The sequence below is a fragment of the Haliaeetus albicilla genome, chromosome 1 (assembly GCF_947461875.1).
Source record: "Haliaeetus albicilla chromosome 1, bHalAlb1.1, whole genome shotgun sequence".
Lineage (NCBI taxonomy): Eukaryota > Metazoa > Chordata > Aves > Accipitriformes > Accipitridae > Haliaeetus > Haliaeetus albicilla.
The window spans coordinates 7281811-7303497 of NC_091483.1; the positions used below are offsets into that span (position 1 = coordinate 7281811).

A 21687-nucleotide genomic window follows, 5' to 3' on the forward strand; every position below is an offset into this window, starting at 1 on the left:
GAAACTTGAAAGCTTTAACCTGCCTGCTGCCAAAGTGTCACTGGGGCGGGGGGGAGAACTTACACCTCCTTCGGTGTTGGGGCTGCGGGAAGGAGCGGACAGAGCCCGCGGGCGCCCGCAGCCCCGCTCGCAGGGGAAAGGCGTGCGACGGGGACTGCCGTGCCCACGGCTCCCTCCCACCCGCAGTCGGGGCGAGGAGCCGTCCACCCGAGCCCCCCCCCTCAGCGCCGCTACGGAGACGGCGGCGACCGCTCCTACCGCTCGCCCTCCCGCCCGCCCGTCCCCACAGCCGCGCAGGCGCCGCGGAGGGACGGCGGACAGGAAAGCGGCTTACACTCGCGCTACCTCCGCGCGATCCTTCCGCCGGGAGGCCCGAGGGAAAAGAGTCCCCGTCCCCCCCCCGTCGCTCCCCGCCTCACAGACCCGCCCGCCGCCGGGCCCCGCGCCGCCTCCCTCACCGGGGCGCTCCGCGGGCGGCGGAAGGCATTGAGGGTGGGGGGGGACACGACGACGGGGACAGCGAACAGAGAGGCGGTGCGGCGGCACCGAGCCCCGGCCGCCTCCGATCGACGGCCGCCCGCGCCCCCCCCCCCCCCGCGGTGGTGCTGAAGGCCAACGGCCGCCGCGCGCGCCGCCCGGCCCCGCCCCGCCCCCCGCGCGGGTGGGCGGGGACGGGCTGAGGGGAGGCCGCCCCGCCGGCCCTTCTTTCCCTTCCCCTGCTCCCCCCCCCCGGGAAGCGGCTGGCTGCGGCGGGCTGCCTCTCGCTCCCCTCCCCCTTCCCTTTTAGTTTTTATTTTTATTTTATTTTAATTCCTCCCTCCCCACCCCCCCACCCCCACCCCCGCGCGGCGGCGGCGGCGGCCCGCCTTCCCACACACTCCCCCCCCACCCCCCCCGATCCCCTCGTCGCCGCGGCCCCCCGCACCGGCCCCGCCATGGCGACATGAGCCCGCCGGCCGCCGCCGCCGCCGCCGCCGCCGCCGCCGCCGCCCCGGACATGGGGCCCGCACGGTGCTGAAGCGCCGCGGAGGAGCCCCGCCGCCGTCGCCCCGCCATGGGGTGCTGATGGCCGGGCCCCGCCGGGCACCCCGCCGCCGCGCAGGGGAGGTGAGCCGCGGGGGCGGGGGAGGCGGGGGGGGGGGTGTGTGGTGTGTGTGTGTGAGGGTCCCCGCTGCGGGATCGGGTGTGCGAGGCACCGCCGCGCGTGTGCGTGCGGTGCGGTGCGCCCGCAGCATCGGCGCGTCGCGGGCAGCGCATCCCGCGAGCGGTGCGCCCTGCGTGTGCGCGCCAAGGGTCGCGCGTCCCACCCTCCCGGCCGCCGCGCGTTGAGCTTTCGTGGGTGTCCCTGCGTGCAGCGCCGGCGCGGGAGCGTTGCTCGTGGGTCTGCGCCACGAGCGCCCTGCCCTCCTCTACCCCCGTCCCCTCGGTGCCCGGCTGGCCCCTGTGTCCCCCGGCCACGCAGGGCGTTTGTGCCCCAGGTGTGACTTCTGGTCGCCGCGCCGGGCGGCTGGTGGAGGCACACGTAATGTTGGGTTTTGTTCTCTTGTCTTTTCGTGTACTTTGTTTGCAGAGATGGGCTGCGCTCTCCTCCCTTCCTTCTTTGCCCTCCCATCCGCGATGGAAGAAGTTTCCTTGAAAGAAGAGTGGCGTTGTGTTCTATAAATCTTATCTCCAAAGGGGTGAACTTACAGCAGTGAGGTTACCGCCGGTTATTTCATGCCGGTGGTAGAAAGCAGACTTGTGAAAAATCCCGCTGAAAACTTGTCTGTTGAACACAGAAAAAACTGTTCCCTTATCCTCCCCTTTTGACCCTGTGAAGGAGGGGGGAAAAAGGAGCAATCCTGCCTTTTCCCGCTCTTAAAAATAAGGGTGTTAAAAGCCAGACTGTTTTGAGCCTGAATTTAAAAGCACTTTTCAGCATCAGCCTTTGTGTGCTCCCAAAACATTCCTTCCGTGGTGTGCTGCAACAGCCTGTATATGGCACAGCCCCTTTTAAAGACAGAAGCGTGAGATTCTTTTATTAACTAAGTATTTAAATTGAGCAAAACGCATGCAGTTATGAAGCTCCCCTTTCTGGAGTGTATCTCACCTTCTCCTTGCAGGGGTGGCAGATGTGGCTGTGACACACCCCCCCTTGGGGCTACCCGCTTAGCTGGGGCTGATGGCTGCCTCTGCCCCGATTTAAAGCTGGGGGACACGGGTGCTGGGGGACACGGGTGCATGTGGAGCCCAGGTTTTGCAAGGTGAGGCTGGGTAGGAGTTTGTCTCTCAAAAAGCAAATCACAGCATCTTTTCCTTGTCTCGAGGGTTTGATTTTGGATCCCTGCAAATGATTCGGTTTTGTTTTTAAAGTAGTTTGGCTGGCTCGTAAAGCTGGGGGATGGCTCACTCTCATCTGTGCCTGCACAGACCTTGACATGGGATGCGGGAAGCTGATCTTTTGACTTCTCCCCAGCAGGAATTGAACTTTCACCTGGTGTATATATATACTTCTAATTGTCCTTCACCCCTCTTTAGAGCTTGTGTATAGTTTGATATGGCAGAACTGATCTTAAGGCACTCCTTTTACTGTGTCCGTTCTATATTCTTACCGAGTCCTGCGCTTTGTTTGCTCCGGGTTCTTATGAAAAAATAATCTGAGATTGCTTCCGTCATTGCACGATAAGAGCCTTGCTCTATCAGGACCCTCACTGCAGAAGGCCCTGCTCGGTGGACAGCTGCTGTGGCCAGGCTTTCCCTCTTGTTTCATATTTGGGGTGTCACAGGGCTGCAGCCACTGTTGATGAGAGCCAGTGGTGAGCAGAGCACAGCTCCTGCGGGGTGTTTCTGCCGTGGTCTCGCCACCAGCAGCCGATCCTGGATGCAGCTGACGGCGTTGACATGCCTCAACGCAGCCTGAGGTTTGCTGGGTGCGGGCTACTCAGAGACAGCAGCCTTGGCCCCGCAGGGCTAAGAGACTCCATTGCCAGCCCTGCCACATGCCTTGGCCTTTGCCAGGAGCACAGTCTGGGGCCAGCCCTGCGGCTCGTTCAGGCTAGCTGCACGGCCTTCCCTTCTGGCCTCTTCTGCACAATCAGGCGGTAAAGGGGAATTTGGGTTGGTTCAGGTATAATTTTAGGGAAACAGTCGTAGCTCAGTGGTCTGCATCCCTACATCCTAGAGGCCTTGGGATAGCTTTGTCTGAGGGAACGGACAAGTCAGCTGTCAGGATCTATATTTTCCAGGGCAAGGCAGCATCCAGAGCTATCTATCTGCCATAACATTTCAATGCAATCAACATTTCCTTTCTGAAATGGGTTATTTTCCTATTTTCAGATTATTTGTTTCAATAATATTTACAGACATTTACCAATTTAAACAGACTTCAGTCCAAGTGCAAGGCTGTTCAATGCCACTACCTTTGCTTGCGTCATTACCCTGGGATAAGCTTTTCAAGTCAGCAGGTGGACCCAAATGTTTAGCTTTTTACAGCTTTGAGCATCTCTCCTGTAATTAGTCTTTTACATTTTCCCTTCTCAACTTTTCTGCGCTCAGCTGCTTCTTAGCATACCTTGTGCAGGCAGCAGAAATGAGAACGTGAGCGGTGATCATCTGGTGGAGCGTGCCTTCCCCCAGGGCCTGTGTGAAAGATGCTTTCCTTTTGCACACCTGCAGCAGTACGCTGGTTAAAGCAGTAATTAATCTTGACCTCGCACCAAACTGGCTCTTTGGTACCACATCTATTTGTGGGTTTCATCTTTGTGTTTTTTATGCAGCACTTTTCAGGAAATAAGATGCAGCGCAGCTGTCAGGCTGATGTAGATTATCCATCTAACCTGGGTGATAGAATGGATAGATGCACCATCTGTAGTTTTCGGACTTTGCCATAGCCTGCCAGAGATAGATTTTAAAAAGCCTGGACAAGACCAGTGGCTTCAGGAAAGCTAGACATTGTATTTTGACCACCAAATGATAACCCTTAGGACTCCATTGTCCAAGCAGGGAGCAAAATGTGAGTAAACGAGAAGACATGCATCTCCAGATTGAGTGGAAGGAACACACTTGTGGGGTCTGAAGGTCTTCCCCTGCAAGATATAAAATGGATGTCTAGTGCTAACCTGCCCATGAACAAATTGTGGCAGTTTTCCTTTGCTCCCATGACTCTGTGGGTCTAGAGAAGGTACAAACCCAGGTACTTGACACCAGGACACTCCGATGAAGAAGCAAGAAATCCAGGCTGGCCATCAAGGAGGTGGATTTCAGGGGGAATTCTGGTTCACTGAGTAAAGAGAGTAGTTTCTTTGAGAATTCAACACAGTAATAGCTATTTTCAAATGCCAAAAAAGCAAGGCGAAATCATTCAGATGGAAGGAAAATCTCAGGTGTCTCCCATCTCAGCACAAAGCAGATGTGGTCTGAAATTTTCCCTTCCTGTGTGTTTGCTAACTGCAAATATTATCAACACTGCTTTATTAACCATAATGGGTATTTGCACTTGCTATGCAATAAACTCATGTAAAAGCTCACTCATGAATAACATGTTACTGCAGATACTCCATTTTGTTCATCAGCCCAGACATCAAACATTTTCTTTACTGGGATGATGGGAGGTGCTGGATGAACCCATTTGCCAGAGGCTTTTGCGCCCTTTTGGCAGTATTTTGCTGTATACAGTGAGATGCTGTTTCTTGGCTGGTGTAGCTCTTGACTACAGTGGTCTGTTAGATGAGAACTTGGCTCCCAAAGACTTCAACCTTTACCTTCCTAACAATTTTGGCTGTAAATCTTGGGTTTAACTGCTCCTAACTGCTGCCATGCAGCTGAAAAGCCTGCTTCCTTTAAGGATGCAGCTGCTGTAATAACGTGACCATCAAACGCAGCTTAGTCTCCATTTATAAAAGCACTGCAAATGTGTCTGTACTTGCATTGACCGGAGCAAAGGGGGACTTCGCACAACGCGCTTTGTGGAAGCAGCAGGAGAACTCTGACTGCCATTACATACTGCCTCAGGCATACAGTTTTCTCTTTATCAGTACCCCCACCTCTCAAAGTTTCCTTCCCTGGCTTTGTTTTAGGCTGAGGACTGTTGGTTTTAGACTGTCCAGAACTGGGGATATCAAGGTTGTTACCTTCATACTGGTTGGGCAGGAAACATGAATACATAGGGAAGAGCCAGGACTGTGCCCGTGCCATCCTATTTTTGCAGACAATTGGAATTAGGTCCTCTTCTGTATTGTCTCAACAAGAGGCTAATTAGTCGGCAAGCTTGAGCTCCTGGAGGATAATTAAGCTTTATAACTGTGGGTTCTCTTTGGTTGCTGAGAAAGAAGAGACAGTACCCTCAGAGCCTAAGAATGCTGCTCTGCAGCTACTGTGCTGTACCTCATAATTGATCTATTGTTTCAACAGCAGATAATTCCTCATTTCCTCATAATTATCTCTTTTCAGTGCCTCACACTGTATCCTGATATTAGCTGTAATCACTGATAATTTCTAAAGCCAATCAGAATCTGCAAAGCAAAATATTGGCCTTAGCAAGCACTTACGCGTTCAGATAAAATTCTTCTGTTGTCGTCAAGAGGAATCAAGCCATTGTAGTTACACATTTTTTGGATGTGGGTGTTGAACTGGGTATAAACTTGTTTGGTTTTGTTGCTGTTCATTTATGTTAATGACTGACTACTGCCGAAAGACAAAAAGAACTACTGCTGAATCCTGTTTCTGTGTTTTTGCCCATAGAGGCATTGTATTTATTTGGTTTCAGGGGATTATATTACTCAAAAGGTGGTGCATGATGCTTTAGATTCTGAATGCCTGTTGGCCCTTGCCTGTAGAGAGTTAGCTTTTATGAGCTTGAAAGCCTCTGGCCCTATTTTATGAAATTACTGCTCACTTGCATACTTTGTGAGCTTAATTTTCCTCAGAGTGACTTCCTTCAAGTTACTGCTGATTTATACCCAGTTACATTGGTGATGGGAGAAGTGAATCATAGTCCGCATGTGTTGCTTTTAGGAGACTAGCAGCGAGACATTACATAATGCCAGGTTTGGTTAGCGCCCCCCCCCCCCCCTTTTTTTTTTTTTTTTAAAGCCTTCCTGCTCTGCTTTCCACATTTGCTGCCCAAATGAGCTGCTCTGGGCATACAGCTGAGCCATCACAACTGTGCTCCTTTGAGCCTAAAGCCCATAAGATCACAGAATGGTTGAGGCTGGAAGAGACCTCTGAAGGTCATCTCATCCAACACCCCCCACTGAAGCAGGGCCACTTAAAACCAATTGCCCTGTCCCATGTCCAGATGCCTTTGCAGTATCTCCAAGGATGGACACTCCACAGCCTCTCTGGGCAATCTCTGTCAACGCTCTGTCACCCTGACAGTAAAGAAGTGATTATGATGTTGAGAGGGAACCTCCTGTGTTTCAGTTCACGCCCACTGTCTCTGGTCCTGGCACTGGGCACAAAGGAAAAGAGCCTGGGTCCATCTTCTTTGCACACTCCCTTCAGGTATTTATGTATATTAGTAAGATACCCCCTGAACCTTCTCTTTCCACGCTGAACAGCCCCAGCTCTCTCAGCCTTTCCTCGTAGAGAGATGCTCCAGTCCCTTCATCGTATTAGTGGTCCCTTACTGGACTATCTGCAGTGTGTCCATGTCTCTCTTGTTTTGAGGAACCCTGAACTGGAAACAGCACTCAGGTGAAGCCTCACAGTGCTGAGTAGAGGGGAAGCTATCACCTCCCTCAGTCTGCTAACAACACTCCTCCTAATGCAGCCCAGGATACCACTAGCTTTCTGTACCACAAGGGTACACTGCTGGCTCGTGGTCAACTTGGTATCTACTAGGACCCCCAGAGCCTTTTCTGCAAAGCTGCTTTCCAGCCAGACACCCCCCCATGTATACTGGTACCTGGGGTTGTTCCTCCCCAGTTGCAGGACTTGGCACTTACCCTTCATGAGGTTCCTGTCAGCCCATTTCTCCAGCACACCAAAGTCCCTCTGGATGGCAGCATGACCCTCCTGCGTATCAGCCACTCCTCCTCATTTGGTGTCACCTGCAAACTTGCTGAGAGTACCTTCTGGCCCATCATCCAGATCATTAATGAATATGTTAAACAGGACCAGACCCAGTATTGACCCCTGGGGTATACAACCAGTCACCACCTCCAGCTAGACTTTGTGCCACTGATCACCACCCTCTGGACAAAGTCATTAAGTCAGTTTTCAGTCCACCTCACTGTCTGCTCATCCAGCCCCTACTTTCAGTAGTGCACCCATATTTTCCCTGGCCTTCCTTTCATTACCTATACACTTACTCAAGCCCCTCTTGTCTTTGACATCCCTTGCCAGATAGAATACCAGCTGGGCTTTGGCTTTCCTACCCTCATCCCTGGCTGGTCAATGTTTCTCTATTTCTCCCAGGTTACCCACCCTCTGTAATCCTTATATTTTGTGTTTGAACTTTGCCAAGAGCTCCTCATCTATCCACACAGGCCTCCTGGCATTTTTGCCTGACTTGGTATTTGTTTGGATGTAACTCTCGAGCTTCAAGGAGGTGATCCTTGAATACTAACCAGCATTTTCGAGCCTCTCCTCCCTTCAGGGCCTTGCCCCATGGGACGCTTCAAAGCAGATGTTTGAAGAGTCCAAAGCCTGCTCACCTGAAGTCCAAGGTGGTGAGCTTGCTTCTTACCTTCCTCCTTCTCCTTAGGATCCTGAACTCCACTATCCCGTGGTCACTGCAGCCAAGGCAGCCTTTGACCTTCACATCCCCAGCAAGCCCCTCCTTGTAGCAGAGTATAAGGTCCAGCAGAACACCTCTCACCTTTAGCTTCTCTATCACTTGGGTCAAGAAATCTTACCAATGCACTCCAGGAACCTCCTGGATAGCTTACGCTTTGCTGTGTTGTCCCTCCTGCATATGTCAGGATGGTTGGAGTCCCCCATGAGGGCCAGGGTCTGCAAACAGGAGGCTGCTTCCAGCTGGCTGTAGAAAGCCTCATCCACTTGTTTTTCCACTCACTACAGTGTCACCCTTATATGTTTTCTCTTTAATCCTCACCCATAAGCTCTCAGCTGGCTCCTCATCCACCCCCAGGCAAATCTCCACACATTCCAGCTGTTCTCTCACATCAAGGGAAACTCTACCATCCTCCTCTTTCCAGCATGTCTTTCCTCAAGGGTCTGTATCCCTCCATTGCAACATTCCAAGCGTTGCAAGTCACAGGAGCCATTCCACCATGTCGCTGTGATCCCAACAAGATCGTAGTGTTTCAACTGCACACAGGTCTCTCACCATGTTTATTCACCACACTGTGTTCATAAGCATACATGCGCTTCACAGAAGCACCCCAACATGCTTATTTTCCAGAAAGGGTACGGGGGGATTTTTCCATAATGGTACCTCATAGGTGCATCCTTGTTTACACGCAAATGCTGGAAGTAACCCTGCTTAAGCCTCATTTTTTTTTTTATTTTGCAGTCTCTGCCTGTAATATCACGCCAGGCCCTTTGCCCACCAACCCCGTCTGCCACTCTCACAGGGCACCTGGTAACTCTGTCCCTGCCCCATCATGCCTAGTTTGAAGCCCTACTTATAATGTCAGCCATCCTACTGGCAGAGATACCTTCGCCCAGCTTGGTTAGGTGGATCCCAGCCCTCCCAAGCAGATGCTGCTCCACAAACAGGATCCCATGGTTATAGAACCCAAAACCCTGTCACCAACACCAGTCCTGCAGCCAACTACTGACCTGCACCGAGGAGAACGTCACCAGGGCCCCCAAGCGTCACTTGATCCTCCAGGTTGCCCCTGATGGTATCACTGATGCCTATATGGAAGAACAGCAAGGGTAGTAGATAGAAGGTTGGACAACCCCAGACAGTCCCTCCACAACCACCCAGATCTGGGCCCCCAGCAGGCAGCAAACCCCTCAAGATAATAGGTCAGGTTGCCAGGTGGGTGCCTCTGTCCCCTGCAGCAAGGAATCACCCCTTACAAACACTCACACCTTTGTAGAGGTGTTGCATGGTTTAGGGTCAGGTGGCCCATTGTTTAAATGCCCATCTGGCTCCTCTTTAATGAGTGTGATGAACCTCTTTTGTAGTTATAAGCCCTTAGGTGGGGCAGAAACTTTCCTTTTAGTGCCAGAAGTCACCCCCTGCCATCCTTCCCCTTCTCCAGAGGTTTCACTTACCTTGATGATAAGGGTGGACACTGCCTGCTTCTGTATTGCAGATGGGGGCTGAGGCTTTTCAAGCTACTGAGTTCCAGAGAAAATCTTGTCCGTCTCCCATGAAACTTCTCTGATGCTGCACAGCCTGCTCACTTATTCCTGTAACTCCTTCACCTTGCACCGCACCTCCTCCAAGACAACAAACCTCCTGCAGGACAGAGGCCCATCTCTCCCAGCCTCAGAGGGAGGCCCTAGGCACTCCCTGCAGCCTGGGGCTTGGAGGGCTGTGCCCATCACCCAAAGCTCTGTCTGCACCAAAACCTCAGCCCTAGCAGGGTCAGCTGCTCCAACATCTGCTGGGGGAAACTGCCCCATGGTGTGCCACCAGCATATCTGAGGCTGTTTACACTGGAGCAGATCAAGCCCAGTCCCCCTTCACAGCAGCCTTTTACATAAACTTCTGCATTTGATGGTGGTACTTTGGGCCTGGCTCTTATATAGACCTCACCCAAGCACTGGCTAAAAGGGTGCTGGACCCTCCCTAATTAGGGAGCAGCTGCACGCTAGGTCAAGGACAACTGATCACGCTCGTTAGAAGCTGCTAGAGCTTCTTCAGGCTCACGGCCTTGTGGCTCCCCTTACCTTGTCCTTACCTAGCAACAGCAGCACCCTCAAGTTTCTCAGGGGGTTCCCAGGTGTTTCCCAGTGATCCTGGACCTCGTCCCCAAAAGATCCAGAAGGTCCCAAAGCAGAACCCAGAGACTGCTGTGCAAACCTTGGTTGGTTGCCTCTGGGAGCTGTGCTCGTTCCTTTGCCAACAGCGTACAGACAATTTGGTACAGGGCTGAGCCGTTGCTTTCTTGGATTTACCTGTCATTTACGTTGGAAACAGCATAAAAATAATGCGTGTCTTTTCAGCAAACACTCGTTTGTAGCTGCTTTATACCTGTCTCCTGCTTCGGTTCTGAACAAGGAGGTAGCACCACCTTTTTGGCATATGACCGCAAATTGTCCCATACGAGGGCTGTCCGCCCTTGATGTCATACCCCAGTGCACACAATAAAGGCTCACATTCCTGACCTGGCAGCTCGGCTGTTCCTGAGCATTGCAATCTCTTGTACTGAACAATAGCAGGGCCTGTTCCTACCAAAATGTTAGCCTGAGTCCCATGGCTGATTTTAATAAACGTTGTGAGGAGTTTACATCTTCAGGAGGCATCTTGCATGCATATCAGCAGCCAGACGATGAGCCCACAGTGTTGAAAGAGTACAAAACGTAAGCATTTGTGTTGTAAGTGTTCATAAAATGGCATAGAGGGGTTTTGGTTTGCCATGGTTTTGTTTTTGCTTAATTTAATCCATGCAAGCAAACAGCCTCCATCAGTTAATAACTTTTCCTTTGATTTTTAGGTTCAAATAAACCAAGATCTCAAAGCAGAACTCATTAAAGTATATTGAGTTTCATCTCCTCTTTGCATCAAACGCATACGTTATGCAGCTGGAGCTGGTCTCCTAGGGCTGGATTCAGAGTTTACCTTTTATCCACAGTTTAGTTGGTATGTTGCCACCCACTGCCTCAGAAGGGAAAGGAGCTGTGATTGAAACAGTTTGTTTGCATCACTCGCGAGCTGTGGCATGGAAAATTTAAGCCGTTGCTGACCAAAGGCCTTTCTGGGCAAATGCTGCTTGGACGGACTCATCTTGGCAGTTGCTGAGAGAAAAAGGAAACGCAAACCACCTCCGGCATTTCCAACCGGAGCCATTAGAAAAGGGGGCAGGGCAGGCATGGGTCTGGAAGCATGCCTGTCTCGCCAGGAGGAAAGAATGGTGACATTGTCTGAAAGTTCAGTCAGGAGTTCATCTTCTACCTTGTTTTTTAAAATTCCATACTTTGGAACATACCATTTAAGCTTCCCTAAAATAGCAAAACCCTGGTGTCAATCATGAGGCTTGGGGCAAGAAGTACAGCAGAGATTTCTTAGAACTAGTCTGGTTTATGGTCCCTGGGTGTAGGATAGAAAAGGCTGGGCAGCAGGCATAGATTTTTACAAAGCGGTGGCTGCTGTAAAAAATGAACGGCTCAGGCCTGTACCTGCAGAAACCCAGTGAGTAACAGCCATCAGACAGCAGCTTTATACCACTGCCGTCACCAGTGGCTCTATGGCACCCTCCCTCCTATTTAAAAATGCCCTCATCCAGGCTTTTTTTTTTTTTCCCTGAATTATTCCCTGTTTTCTTGATGATGTTTTTGCTACCCTGAGGGAATACCATGAAGAACCAAAGATGTTCATGTTTTCTGCCACATCGCTCTACAAATCTGAAAGTGTTTATGGTGCTGTGACAAATTCCATCTGAGCTTTCCTTTCTGAACAGAATAGAAGCAGAAGATGTTGGTGAGAAGAGTGCACTGCTGCTGGTCATGATGCAGCCCTCTCCAGAGGGCTCCTGCTCCTCCTCCATAGTTGCTAAATAGGTCCTGAGATTTCTGTTTCAAAACATACTGAAAAACGCCTCCCTTCCCTCCCATCAAAACATTGCTCTGCATTCTCTTTTTGCTGTTGCGGACCTGTGTTTTTAACTGGCAGGTTTCTTTAAAATGTTTGGAAAAATTCTTCAGTTTGGAAAAGCATCACTAAAATGAGGTCAACTTTATTTGCACTCCCAGGAAAAATCTGGTTGGAGGAAAAGAAGTGGCGAGCGTGTGATGTACATGAGCCTGCCTGAACGATGCTGCCAAAATATCTCACAGACTTGCCTTTGTAGCAGGTTGTGGGAGTTAGCTCTGGGTGAGTCATACAGACAAATGGCAAGGGCCCTCTTCATTTCTCAGCCTGAATAAAATTACCTCTTTCCGAATTTAGGTCTGCTGGCTGGCTTATACACAAGTCAAATACGCTGCTTGTTAAAGGTGCAATATCATATGCGTACCTGTGGCATATTTGTGTTTGGTACTAATGCATTTCTCATGGGGGAGCGCATTCTTATTTTAATGTATATTAGTATTCATTCCATAGAAGTCAGTTCGCTGCTTCAAACAGGCTCGCTTATTCAGATGTTGAAATTCAAAACTATATTCCCAAGCATATTTTTCTCAGTCATTTAACTTGAGAAAGATCATCTATTGTCTCACAACTCTGTCAAGCTATTTCCACTAACATGATTTACTTTCTACAACTCAAAACAGTTGGTTTTAACCCACGCCGGGCCTCTGCTTATTGCTATCACATCATGTTGTGCTTTGGCAAGTTGAAAAGACAGAGGCATTGATTTCCAGTAGGGAGGCATTCATGGAAAATTTTACTCTCTAAACCATAGAAACATTGTCCTCTTAGAACTGTTATGTGGCACAGAGATAATGTAAAATTGTAAAAGTAGTTTATGCCTCCTGCTTTTTTCTTCTCGGGTGTAAGCAACACTGTAGGCATCTGCCTCTGTCTGGCATAAATTTCTAGACTGTTTTACTGACATGTGGTGAGGGAAGAGTTAAGCTAAGAGAAAGCCCCAGGTACTAAAATTAACATCCATCCCACCCCCCGCCCACAGCTTTGAAATTTCTAATCACAACTTGCAGTTAGACCATTTCTTCTAGCAGTGCAAACTACGTTTTGATCATTTGAAATCACAGATGGCTGGCTGGGGCTCGGAGGAATTCAGTCTCCTTCCTCTCTTCCTTCTGCTTCGCCTTCCTCCCCCACCCAGAAAAGTCTGTTTTCAGGTCATCTGTAAGACTGTATTATTGCTTGCTTAAAGCTGAAGCAGATTTGGCTGCTGGTCACTGAAAATACTTACAAGGTCTGCAGAAATGCATGTGGTGGTTAAGCTCTATTGGAATTGTCCCTCTTGTCCAGAACACCCACCTGGATTTATGCGCAGAATAAGGATAGCGCGTTTTAGGCTGTCTCTAGTCCTAGAAATCTTGTCAGTTGTTTATGAAATGATCTATATTTAAAAAAAAAAAACAACAACAAACCCCCCCAAAACAACCCACAACCAAAACAAAAAAGGTTTTTATTATTGCCCTGAATGATTTCAGTGATTCTATTTACAGTACAGTTGTATTGGCACAGTTGAATTGCAACTGGAGGCAGGGGAAAATCAGTAGCTGTGTTACGAGCTTATTCTGCCAGTGGATAATACATTCCTGTAACTGCATCTTCTGTCTGCAAGAGGCACTTTTTATTGTCAGTGCAAGTCATTACAAAGCCTAAAAAAAAAAAAAAAAAATCGATTATTTTGCATCCTACACAAATGCACACCTCCCCAAATGAAAAAGTGTTTCTGGCTAGGTCGCTGTCTGCCTCAATTACTGCAAACACGAAAATGCTTTTGAAAACCATAGCCTGCAGCACTTAGCAGTGTAAAACTTCTCTACGGAAATTGAAAGTACCTCCTTAAGTAAAGTTAGCTATAAACTTGAATCAAAAAGGGAGATCTTTATATGAGATGGGTTACATTTTATGGACCAAGTCGGGGTATTTTTAATGGATAAGCAGGTGACTTTTAATGCCTCTCACAAGTGAAAACCTCACACCAAAGTTTTGACTCTCTAATTTCAGAGCAAGATTCAACCTGCAGCTTGTGACCTTGCTCACAGGAGACGTCAAAACAAAGCCAATGCGTTGACTTGGCTCACTTGTCCTTTACTGACGTTCCAGCTGTTCTTTCAGAAGTTTCAGGGTAGACAGTTGATCTCCCAGTGAAGATTAAGAAACTTTAGGAACTGTATGAACAGTGGTTTAAAAACTTCCAAAGTGACCACAGAAAAAAAACCCCCGCACCACCCTGGAGCTAAAGTTTAATTTTAACTCAGGGAAGCAGAAACAGAAAGCTAGGGCGAGTTAGTTTATGGTGACTGTCACAGCTTCGGCAGTTCCTCCCGCCATGGGTCTTTTGGGCTCCGTCACAGAAAAACGCTTGCAAGTTTTTGGCTGGAGCAAATCTTTGCTGTCAGGGCAGGCTCAGCTCTCCTGTTGGTACTGCTGTTCTCTGCAGAGATGCCTGCTACGTTGACAAGTATCTTTACTGCTGATGGGAGCCTTGACATTGCTTTTCTGCGATGCTTGAGTTTTATCATCTTGATCTGAGCAGAGAGAAGAGAGTCGGGTCTCTCCATGGTCTTCATCCGGCTTCCATGCACTGGATTTCGGGAAGCTGTGCCGACCATCCCATTTCTCATCTTCTCCAAGCTCTGCAGTGGCTCCCTTGTGTTTTGTGAAGCACTGCATACACGTAGAGCATGCTGGCATTTTTTTAAAATGGCGTGCATTTATCTGATTAAAAGCTATCTAAATTTAGATGCAAACTTGTTTCAGCCCTCGGGGTGCTTGGCAAGTTGCCTGGCGTGCTCTCGGTGCTGGAAAAGTCTGCACACCACTGTTGCTCCAAGGGAAAGTTTCAAGCACGTCATTCCTTTTCTTTTTTTCCTTATAAAGGTTATTGTGCCTCAGCTCTCATTGAATTACCCCCCTAGTTCAGAAAGGAAAGGTTATTTTTCCCTCTCTTTTCCCCTTGGCAACTCTAGAAGAGTCGCCATCACTGCTCACTAAAAATGTCCCTTGCAGGGCCATTGGTATTTAAGGGTGCTCCAGGGACTCCCCTGAGCTCTCTGCTGGGGCCACTGATGGGCTGAGGCACTACAGGGACAACCTAAAAAGGGATCAGGGTAACTAAAAGATCTTTTCTGGGCCCAGAGGCCTGTGAAACCCATTTGTGTTGTAAATACAGTCATAGGAAGAAAAAAGGTGCCTGAGGATGCTCAATTTGGCCTGAAATTTTTCATGTGTTTTCTCCAGTGATTTGAGGGGTGGCTAATTACTCTCTCTTTCCTGCAAAACCAAAAAGGGACCATCAATATGTCATATTAGGAGATGTGGTCGGGCTAAATATAGCTATTGCTTTTTTTCTGACAAGTGTGCAGCAAGGAGCTCACTATCTCCTGGCTTTCGGTGCTCAGCACTGGTCCCTGGCTTTGGCCTCTCCACTGGCTTGGACGAGCTTTGGGTCTGGTCAAACCTCGCCGTTTTTCTCCATGCGTGTATGTCACCTCGTGCAACGCCGAGCACTCGCACGCACCATTAATTGCCGTCTTCTGCAGGTGCGGTCTGAGAGACTGTAGCTGATACCCTGGTGGATGTTACCCAGTTAGCATTACCTGGCACATAGCAACTGACAGTCCACAGGCTCAGTTAAATAAATAAAAAATCACCCATCTTTTGCTCTGCATAGGTCTGGAGAAACCCCTTTTCTGGGACTCTTGAGTTGCAAGGTGGGAAGGCTAGACTCCCTGATGTGGGGTCCCCCAGCTCAACCCTTGATTGCTGGATGCTCCCCCCACCCCCGCCCCTGCACACCAGATGGGAGAAAATATTTTACCTGCACCTGCAATTTGAACTGGTTTTCTCCATCAGTGCAGGGGTGCAGCCCTCATCACTGCTGTCCTCATTTCCTAGGGGTTTACACCTCCTTTGGAAGCGCTGATGGCTCTGGAAATGGTGGGTGATACGGCCTTTGGGAACCAGCCCAGCCCACGCTGAAACCTGTAGTGTCTGATGGGAAGATAATGAGATGCTAATGAAGCTCCCCCCACCCCGCCCCCATAAGAATGAGCTGGGATGGGGCGGGGGGGGGGGGGGGGAGGCTGTGAATGTGCGTGTTTCTCCCCTTCACCTTCAGCAGCCCCATTTACAGTGGTATGAGTGTCATCAGGATCACCCCGAAGTTTAAAAAAGAAATGCAAAAATTAGTAAATGCACATAAATAAGCTGCGGTTCAAGCCACGGTTCTGTTTAGAAGAACAGAGTTTCATCTATTCCCAGGCAGAATCTCCCTCTTGTGAAGTGAGGAACTTTTAACAGAGATTTTTCAGTCCCTAGTGATACTCAGTTAGGCATTTGGGGGCTGGTGGGAAGTGATTTTGAGACACACTGCAAAGCATTTTGACCCAGCTCAGGAATCCTCAGTCCAAGGTGTTCCCTCCAGCTGGAAAGTCAGTATATGGCCCAAGTCACCTTGGGTCATTGCAGTGACGGGCTGGAAACCTTGTGTAGGGGTATGCCAAGCCAGTACAGCCTCTCCTTTGTTCGTGGAGAAGCATTTGTTCTATAAGAATCTAATATAAAAGGGGTTTCTGTTCAGGACTGAGAGGCTTGACATTTATTTGCCACTTCAAACCTGTTTGGCTGTAAGTGGGACTGGAGTGCGGTTTTATGCCTCGTGCAGGTTCTGTGTGAATCACACCCATTAAAAACTCCTGTAAATTGATAAAAAAAAAAATTTGTTCTAGTTTCCCTTAACTCTGTGAAAGCACTCTGAATCTTCGTTTGTTCAGAGCTGCTGTTGTTATTATTTATAATAAACTGATTGTTTTCACTGTGAATTTTGTTTATTTTCTCTGATTCAAGATGTTGCCTTATTTCCTGTAAATACAGCATAAACTGTTGTATTAACAAACTGGTCTTTATAAAATAGCCTGGTTAGTGTTTGGCCAATATCCACCTGTTGTGGATTTCGCAAGAGCTCACAGAAGGAATTGAAAGTTTAAATAACTTTCCCATGGATTTACCCTTCGGGGCTGAATTGTTTTGCCTAAGTAAGTGATTTAATACTGTCAAGAAATTTGCGGCCAGAGTAATGGTAGGCAGTAACAGAACAATTTGAATAACCTTTTCAATCAGATCATCTTCTTCATTTGCAAGCAGGTGGTGGAATTTGTTGTCTTTAAAAAAAGTTAAAAAAAAAAAAAATCTTGCTTCTGCTTTGTTTTTCATTTCAAATTTACAAGTTTCTTTCTTGACATATTGTTACTGCTGAGGGAGGCTGCACTAGGACCAGGAGAACCCCCATTTTTCTGTTTTGTGTATAGCAAAGTGTTTTGCTTTAAATTGCATGCTTTTTATCATTGCCTCTGCCAGTGGAAGCAAGCGTTTCTGAATATTGTATGCCTTGCAGAAATTTTCTCCATCACTTACCTGGCTTGTAGTCAATTCATGCTTAGCAAAGGCTGTCACTGGGTTTGCTGCTTTTTTTCCTCCTTTAAAACTCATTTCCTATCTAAAATTAGAGATGTGCCCTAAAGTTTTGTGGATCTAACATATTTTCGGAGTGATGAGACCCGAGAGGAACCATCCCGAACTCCCTGGTACATTTGCATTGCACATGAAACGGGTCGCAGGTTCTGTGAGAAGCTAAAAACCATACTGTGCAGAGAGGGAAAACGTTGATCTTTTTGCCGGGCTTCAGCTTGTAAATCATTTAAATTCTCAAACAAGCGTTCCTCTGTTTTGCACAGAACTTCCTGTTGCTGCAGAGAGTACTGGGGTAAGGCTGGTACCAACCAGATTCTGAGGGTGGGATTTTTGAAAAGTGTTTGAATGTCAGTCTTTACTTGCCTTGAAGTCACAGGTAGATTGGTTTTAACTTCAGCAAGATTTCAGCCAGAGCAACCAACTTAACTGAAATCTCCTTTATGTTTGCCATACAGCTCTCCCCTCTTCTCAAGTATTTTTTCATAAAACAGCCCTACTTTTTAGCGCTGCTGAAGCAGGAGAGGTCTTGCCTGATTGTCTACATAACAGAGAAGCAGAAAACCTCGAAGTGGCAGGGCTCTGCAGCCCATGTAGGTGCTGGAGGCCTGTGGACAATTTTGGCCCAGCTTCATCTGAATCTGAGCCGACTGGTTTGGGTTTCCTTGGGTAGGTTTGCCAAATACCCGATCGCTGTCTGTTACAGATGAGCCTGTTCCATTTCTTGCAGCTTTAGTTTCCTTTGTGCTTTCTTTTGCTCAGTTTAGCTGACAGGCACGGCTCAGTGTTTCACCAGGCTGTCTTTGGTTTTGCAGGTAGCTGTATCCAGCTGGGTGGCAGGTGGATCCAAGGGTTACCATGAAGTTTTCAGGACCCCTGGAGAGCCAGAGGTTGTCTCTCCTCCTGGAGACGGCAATCTCTAGGGAAGCTCAAATGTGGAAAGCACATGTGCCGAAAATTCAGCCTAATCAGGTAATGTCTCCTCTTCACATCATTCATCTTGGTAAAGGCATGAGACTATCCTCTGGTGTATTTTTATGTGAACCACTGAAGCTGTTGCATGAGAAGTTACCTTCTGCCTGAGACCTGGGAAGTCAGCCTCTGAAGTCAGTGATTACTTTTTTATTTGAGGGACAGGAGTACAGAACACACTGTACAGCACACAATGTTAGATCTCTGCTGTTGCTTGTGAAAGCATGTACGTATATTGCCTTAATTAAATTCGTTTTACAAATTGCATGGATAATTAATGCACATTTCTAGCGGGTACCAACTCTGCAACAGTTCTTAAAAGCAGCTTCATTTTCTTGGACTAAGTTCACTAATAACAGCGTTGAAATGCTGGTTGCTTTCCACATGAAATGACGTCTTCTCACATAAACCGTTGCCGCTAGCTTAGCTCAGGCCTCCCCCTGAAACAGCATATTCACAGCGAAAGCCTGACTTTGCCGCCTTTTTCCCATTCTGGGCCAGATTCTTCCCTACTGTAAATCAGCCTAGTTCTGCAGGGTAGGCTGTAGCTGTATCGGCTGAAGCCAGATGAGGATCTGATGTGCTCAGGCACTGTCTACTTTAGAAAGAACCCCACTGACTGTAATGGGACTATTTATGGAGCAGGGTGCAAGCTCGTGTCAAGGGAAGCAGAGCCAGGCGCTGGCCTGTTCCAGCGAGGAATGTTCTCACAGGACTGGAGGACAATTCAGGGTGGAGGGGACCGCAGGGGGTCTGTAGTCCAACCTCCTGCTCAAGATTTGCAGCAGGGCCAGCCAGCTGGGAGGTTGGACCAGGTCGCTCATGGTCTTACCCAGCCTGGATTGTGTTTGTGCTCCTTGCGGAGGAGGCGCCTGTCTAGCATGTGCACTTGAAAATGCCTGTGAACTCCACAAAGTTTTGTTTAAAACAAAATCTGAAATGTGAGGGTGGTTGTCACAGAGTTTCTGGTACTTTGTCACTGGGTTGGGCAGAAATAACCACACTAAAGGGCTCAGATCGAGTCTTGCTGTTCTTGATTCATATAAAATATTCACGCAAGTGTGTCAGCTGTTGTGAAAGCTAATCGGTGTGGTGGTTGTTTTTTCTGTCTGGCGAACAAGAAACTGCTGTTGTTGTGTACAAACAAATATGTTTTTAAGGGGCTCAGTATTAGTTTTGTTAATCCACATTTAGGTTTCCAAATAAGTGATCTGGTTGTCCAAGGCGTTGTGTATATTGTAGCTGTGGCTGTCTTCGGGCACATACAATTTAAGACCCTGGTTTATGGTAAACCAGCCTGTTATTCCATGCTGGCAGTATTCCTGGGGTTAGTGATTATAACGTAGGGAGGTAAGATTACAGTATAACAAGATAGGTTAGGGACTCAGAGAGTGTAGCCAAACCAGATTCTTGTGTGGAGATTTCACAGGGACAAGGCGCTTGCATTTTTGCCTTGGTGAAGTTGATTCCGGCGGCTCAGAAACCACCACCTGCATTAGACGGTTTTCCCAGCAATCCTTCCCTTGCGGGACTGCGTTGTTGCCCTTTGAAGATGAGGTTCCCCACCTGTGCCACGTTCAAGTTGTCGCTGCAGCAGAAGGACTAACCTCAGCCCTGTGTGTGGTGAAGAACAGCTGTCCTGCTGCCAGGGACCTTGAGGGGGTCTTAATGGCCCTGCGGTTGAGGTTTGCAGCACCTTGCGAAGTGTTGTCCTCAGCGGTAGATACTCAGAGAAGTTAACGGGACTTTTGACAGTCTGCCGATTGTGAAACCGGGCAGGCAGCTCTGTTGCCTGCTGTGAAAAGTCGGGAGTAGGATCAAGTATGGAAACAGCCTGATGGCTAAAGCCAGTGTAAAGTTTGTGCTCGATAGCAGAGTCTCAGGTCAGGCCTGGACGAAGACAAGTTTGTCCTTTTAGTGTGCAAATATGTCATGATGATGAAGGATCTCTTCCCCCCTTCCTGCCCTGCACTACGACAGTATCGCTGAGGTCCGTGCTTGGGAGTGTTTCCTGGCCCTCTGCTTGTCCCCTAGGGTTTCTACTCCTGGAATTTCCACCCCCAAAACTCTGTTGTCTGTGTAACCTTTTCCTTTATATTTTCCTACATGTCAGTTCAGACATCGACTTTATCAGCTACAACGCCGTGCTATTAAATGTTTGCTAGCAGTAAATAATCTTTGAATTGGATTGAAATCTCTGTGTGCGCGTGTGTAAAATGTACGAAGGTCAGATTTAAAAGAGAACATAAACACAACTGTCTGCTCTGGGGAAATCCTGACTTGCAATGCCACGGTGCAGCTGAAAACCCTGGATCTGTAGTCACGTATTTCTCTCTGTTCCTGCAGTTAGTGACACCCAACTTTTCAAATGGTCACGTGTTCCCCCCTTTCTGCAGCATTCATTTTGGCAGTGTTGCAGTCATGGACATTCAGTGTGAATTATCCTGTTTTCTGTAATATCTGGAAGAAGGTCATATTCCCTAACATTTACTGCCTTCTTCTGAAAGCAGCTGCAGTAGCCTAAAACCTCACTTGTATGAAACTGTTGTTTATTTCCCATGACAGTCAGGAAATCTGCATCCTTCTGTGTATCAGATCTGGCAACCTGAAGCCTGTGTAACTTTCCATTCCTTGCTACAAAAGTAGACTGACTACAGAAGGGCTTTTAATGAAGTCATCTGGTTTGCAAATGAGAAAATGTGAGTGCGTCTACAAAAATCTAATGATCAGATTGGAGATATACCGTAACTATTTTCAGGAGTAAACTTTCAGTTTTGACTCTTTAGGAGACATTTTTGGTTCTAATGTTTAAAACTGGAACAAATTCCGTTTCTAAATGTGTGTCAGAGTTGAGATCTTTGAAAGGAAGAAAGAAACTTGTAGTTACAGAAACAGGAAGACTTTACATTTTTAGTACAGGATGCAGAATCTGTTGGGGACTTTGGTCCTGATAATTTAAAGTATGTGATTTTTCTGTTTCATTCTTACTTTTTGTCTGAAAACTCCCATTTCCTACTGGCAGGTAATTTCTTTTGTTTCCCTCGTTTAAATGTAGGCCACTGGCTCCAGGTATTTGCAATATATCAAAGCCAGCTCTCACAAGGGCTTTTCAGTCTGAAAAAATAGGTGGGCTGAGTCTGGAACCCTCCCTGTGCTTCTGAATGTATTTGGTCTTTTTTTTTTTTCCCCTCTTGGGTTATACAATATGCAGATGACATTCAGAAGTTTTCATGTGATTAAGGCTTGAGAAATCAAGCAGTAAAAACTGGTCAAAGGTTGATCTTTGCATGTTACCAAGTAACTTTGCAGCAGAGAGGTGTGTAAGTCAAGATTCTTGGTTTTAATTTTTTATAGAAACAGAGTGTCACTTCTGTAATTTCTCCTTTCTTGCCTGTTCTGGCTCTTTCTTTCTGTCTTCTCATTTGTTCTCTGTACCTCTTGAGGAATCAGGAGACCTCAGTTTATTTCCAGTTTTTCCACTGTCTCACCACATGACCTTGGGTCAGTCTTTCAACCTTCTGGTGCCTGTTTTATCCTGCGGGTGAATC

The 21687-nt window shown here is 48.0% G+C and overlaps 1 protein-coding gene across 3 annotated transcripts in view; it reads left to right on the forward strand.

Annotated features, from left to right (window-relative positions):
- The first annotated feature begins 711 nt into the window (after positions 1 to 711).
- The window catches only part of CCNI (cyclin I), a 35007-nt gene continuing 14031 nt past the window's right edge, over positions 712 to 21687 (forward strand). Inside the window, exons 1-2 of one of the 3 annotated variants that reach the window (XM_069777282.1) lie at positions 712 to 1107; positions 17983 to 18139. In XM_069777282.1, coding sequence (XP_069633383.1) covers positions 18026 to 18139 — 114 coding nt within the window. In that variant the 5' untranslated portion in view covers positions 712 to 1107; positions 17983 to 18025. The remainder of the gene's footprint in view (positions 1108 to 17982; positions 18140 to 21687) is intronic. The other 2 variants (XM_069777128.1, XM_069777208.1) reach the window with 2 other exon arrangements.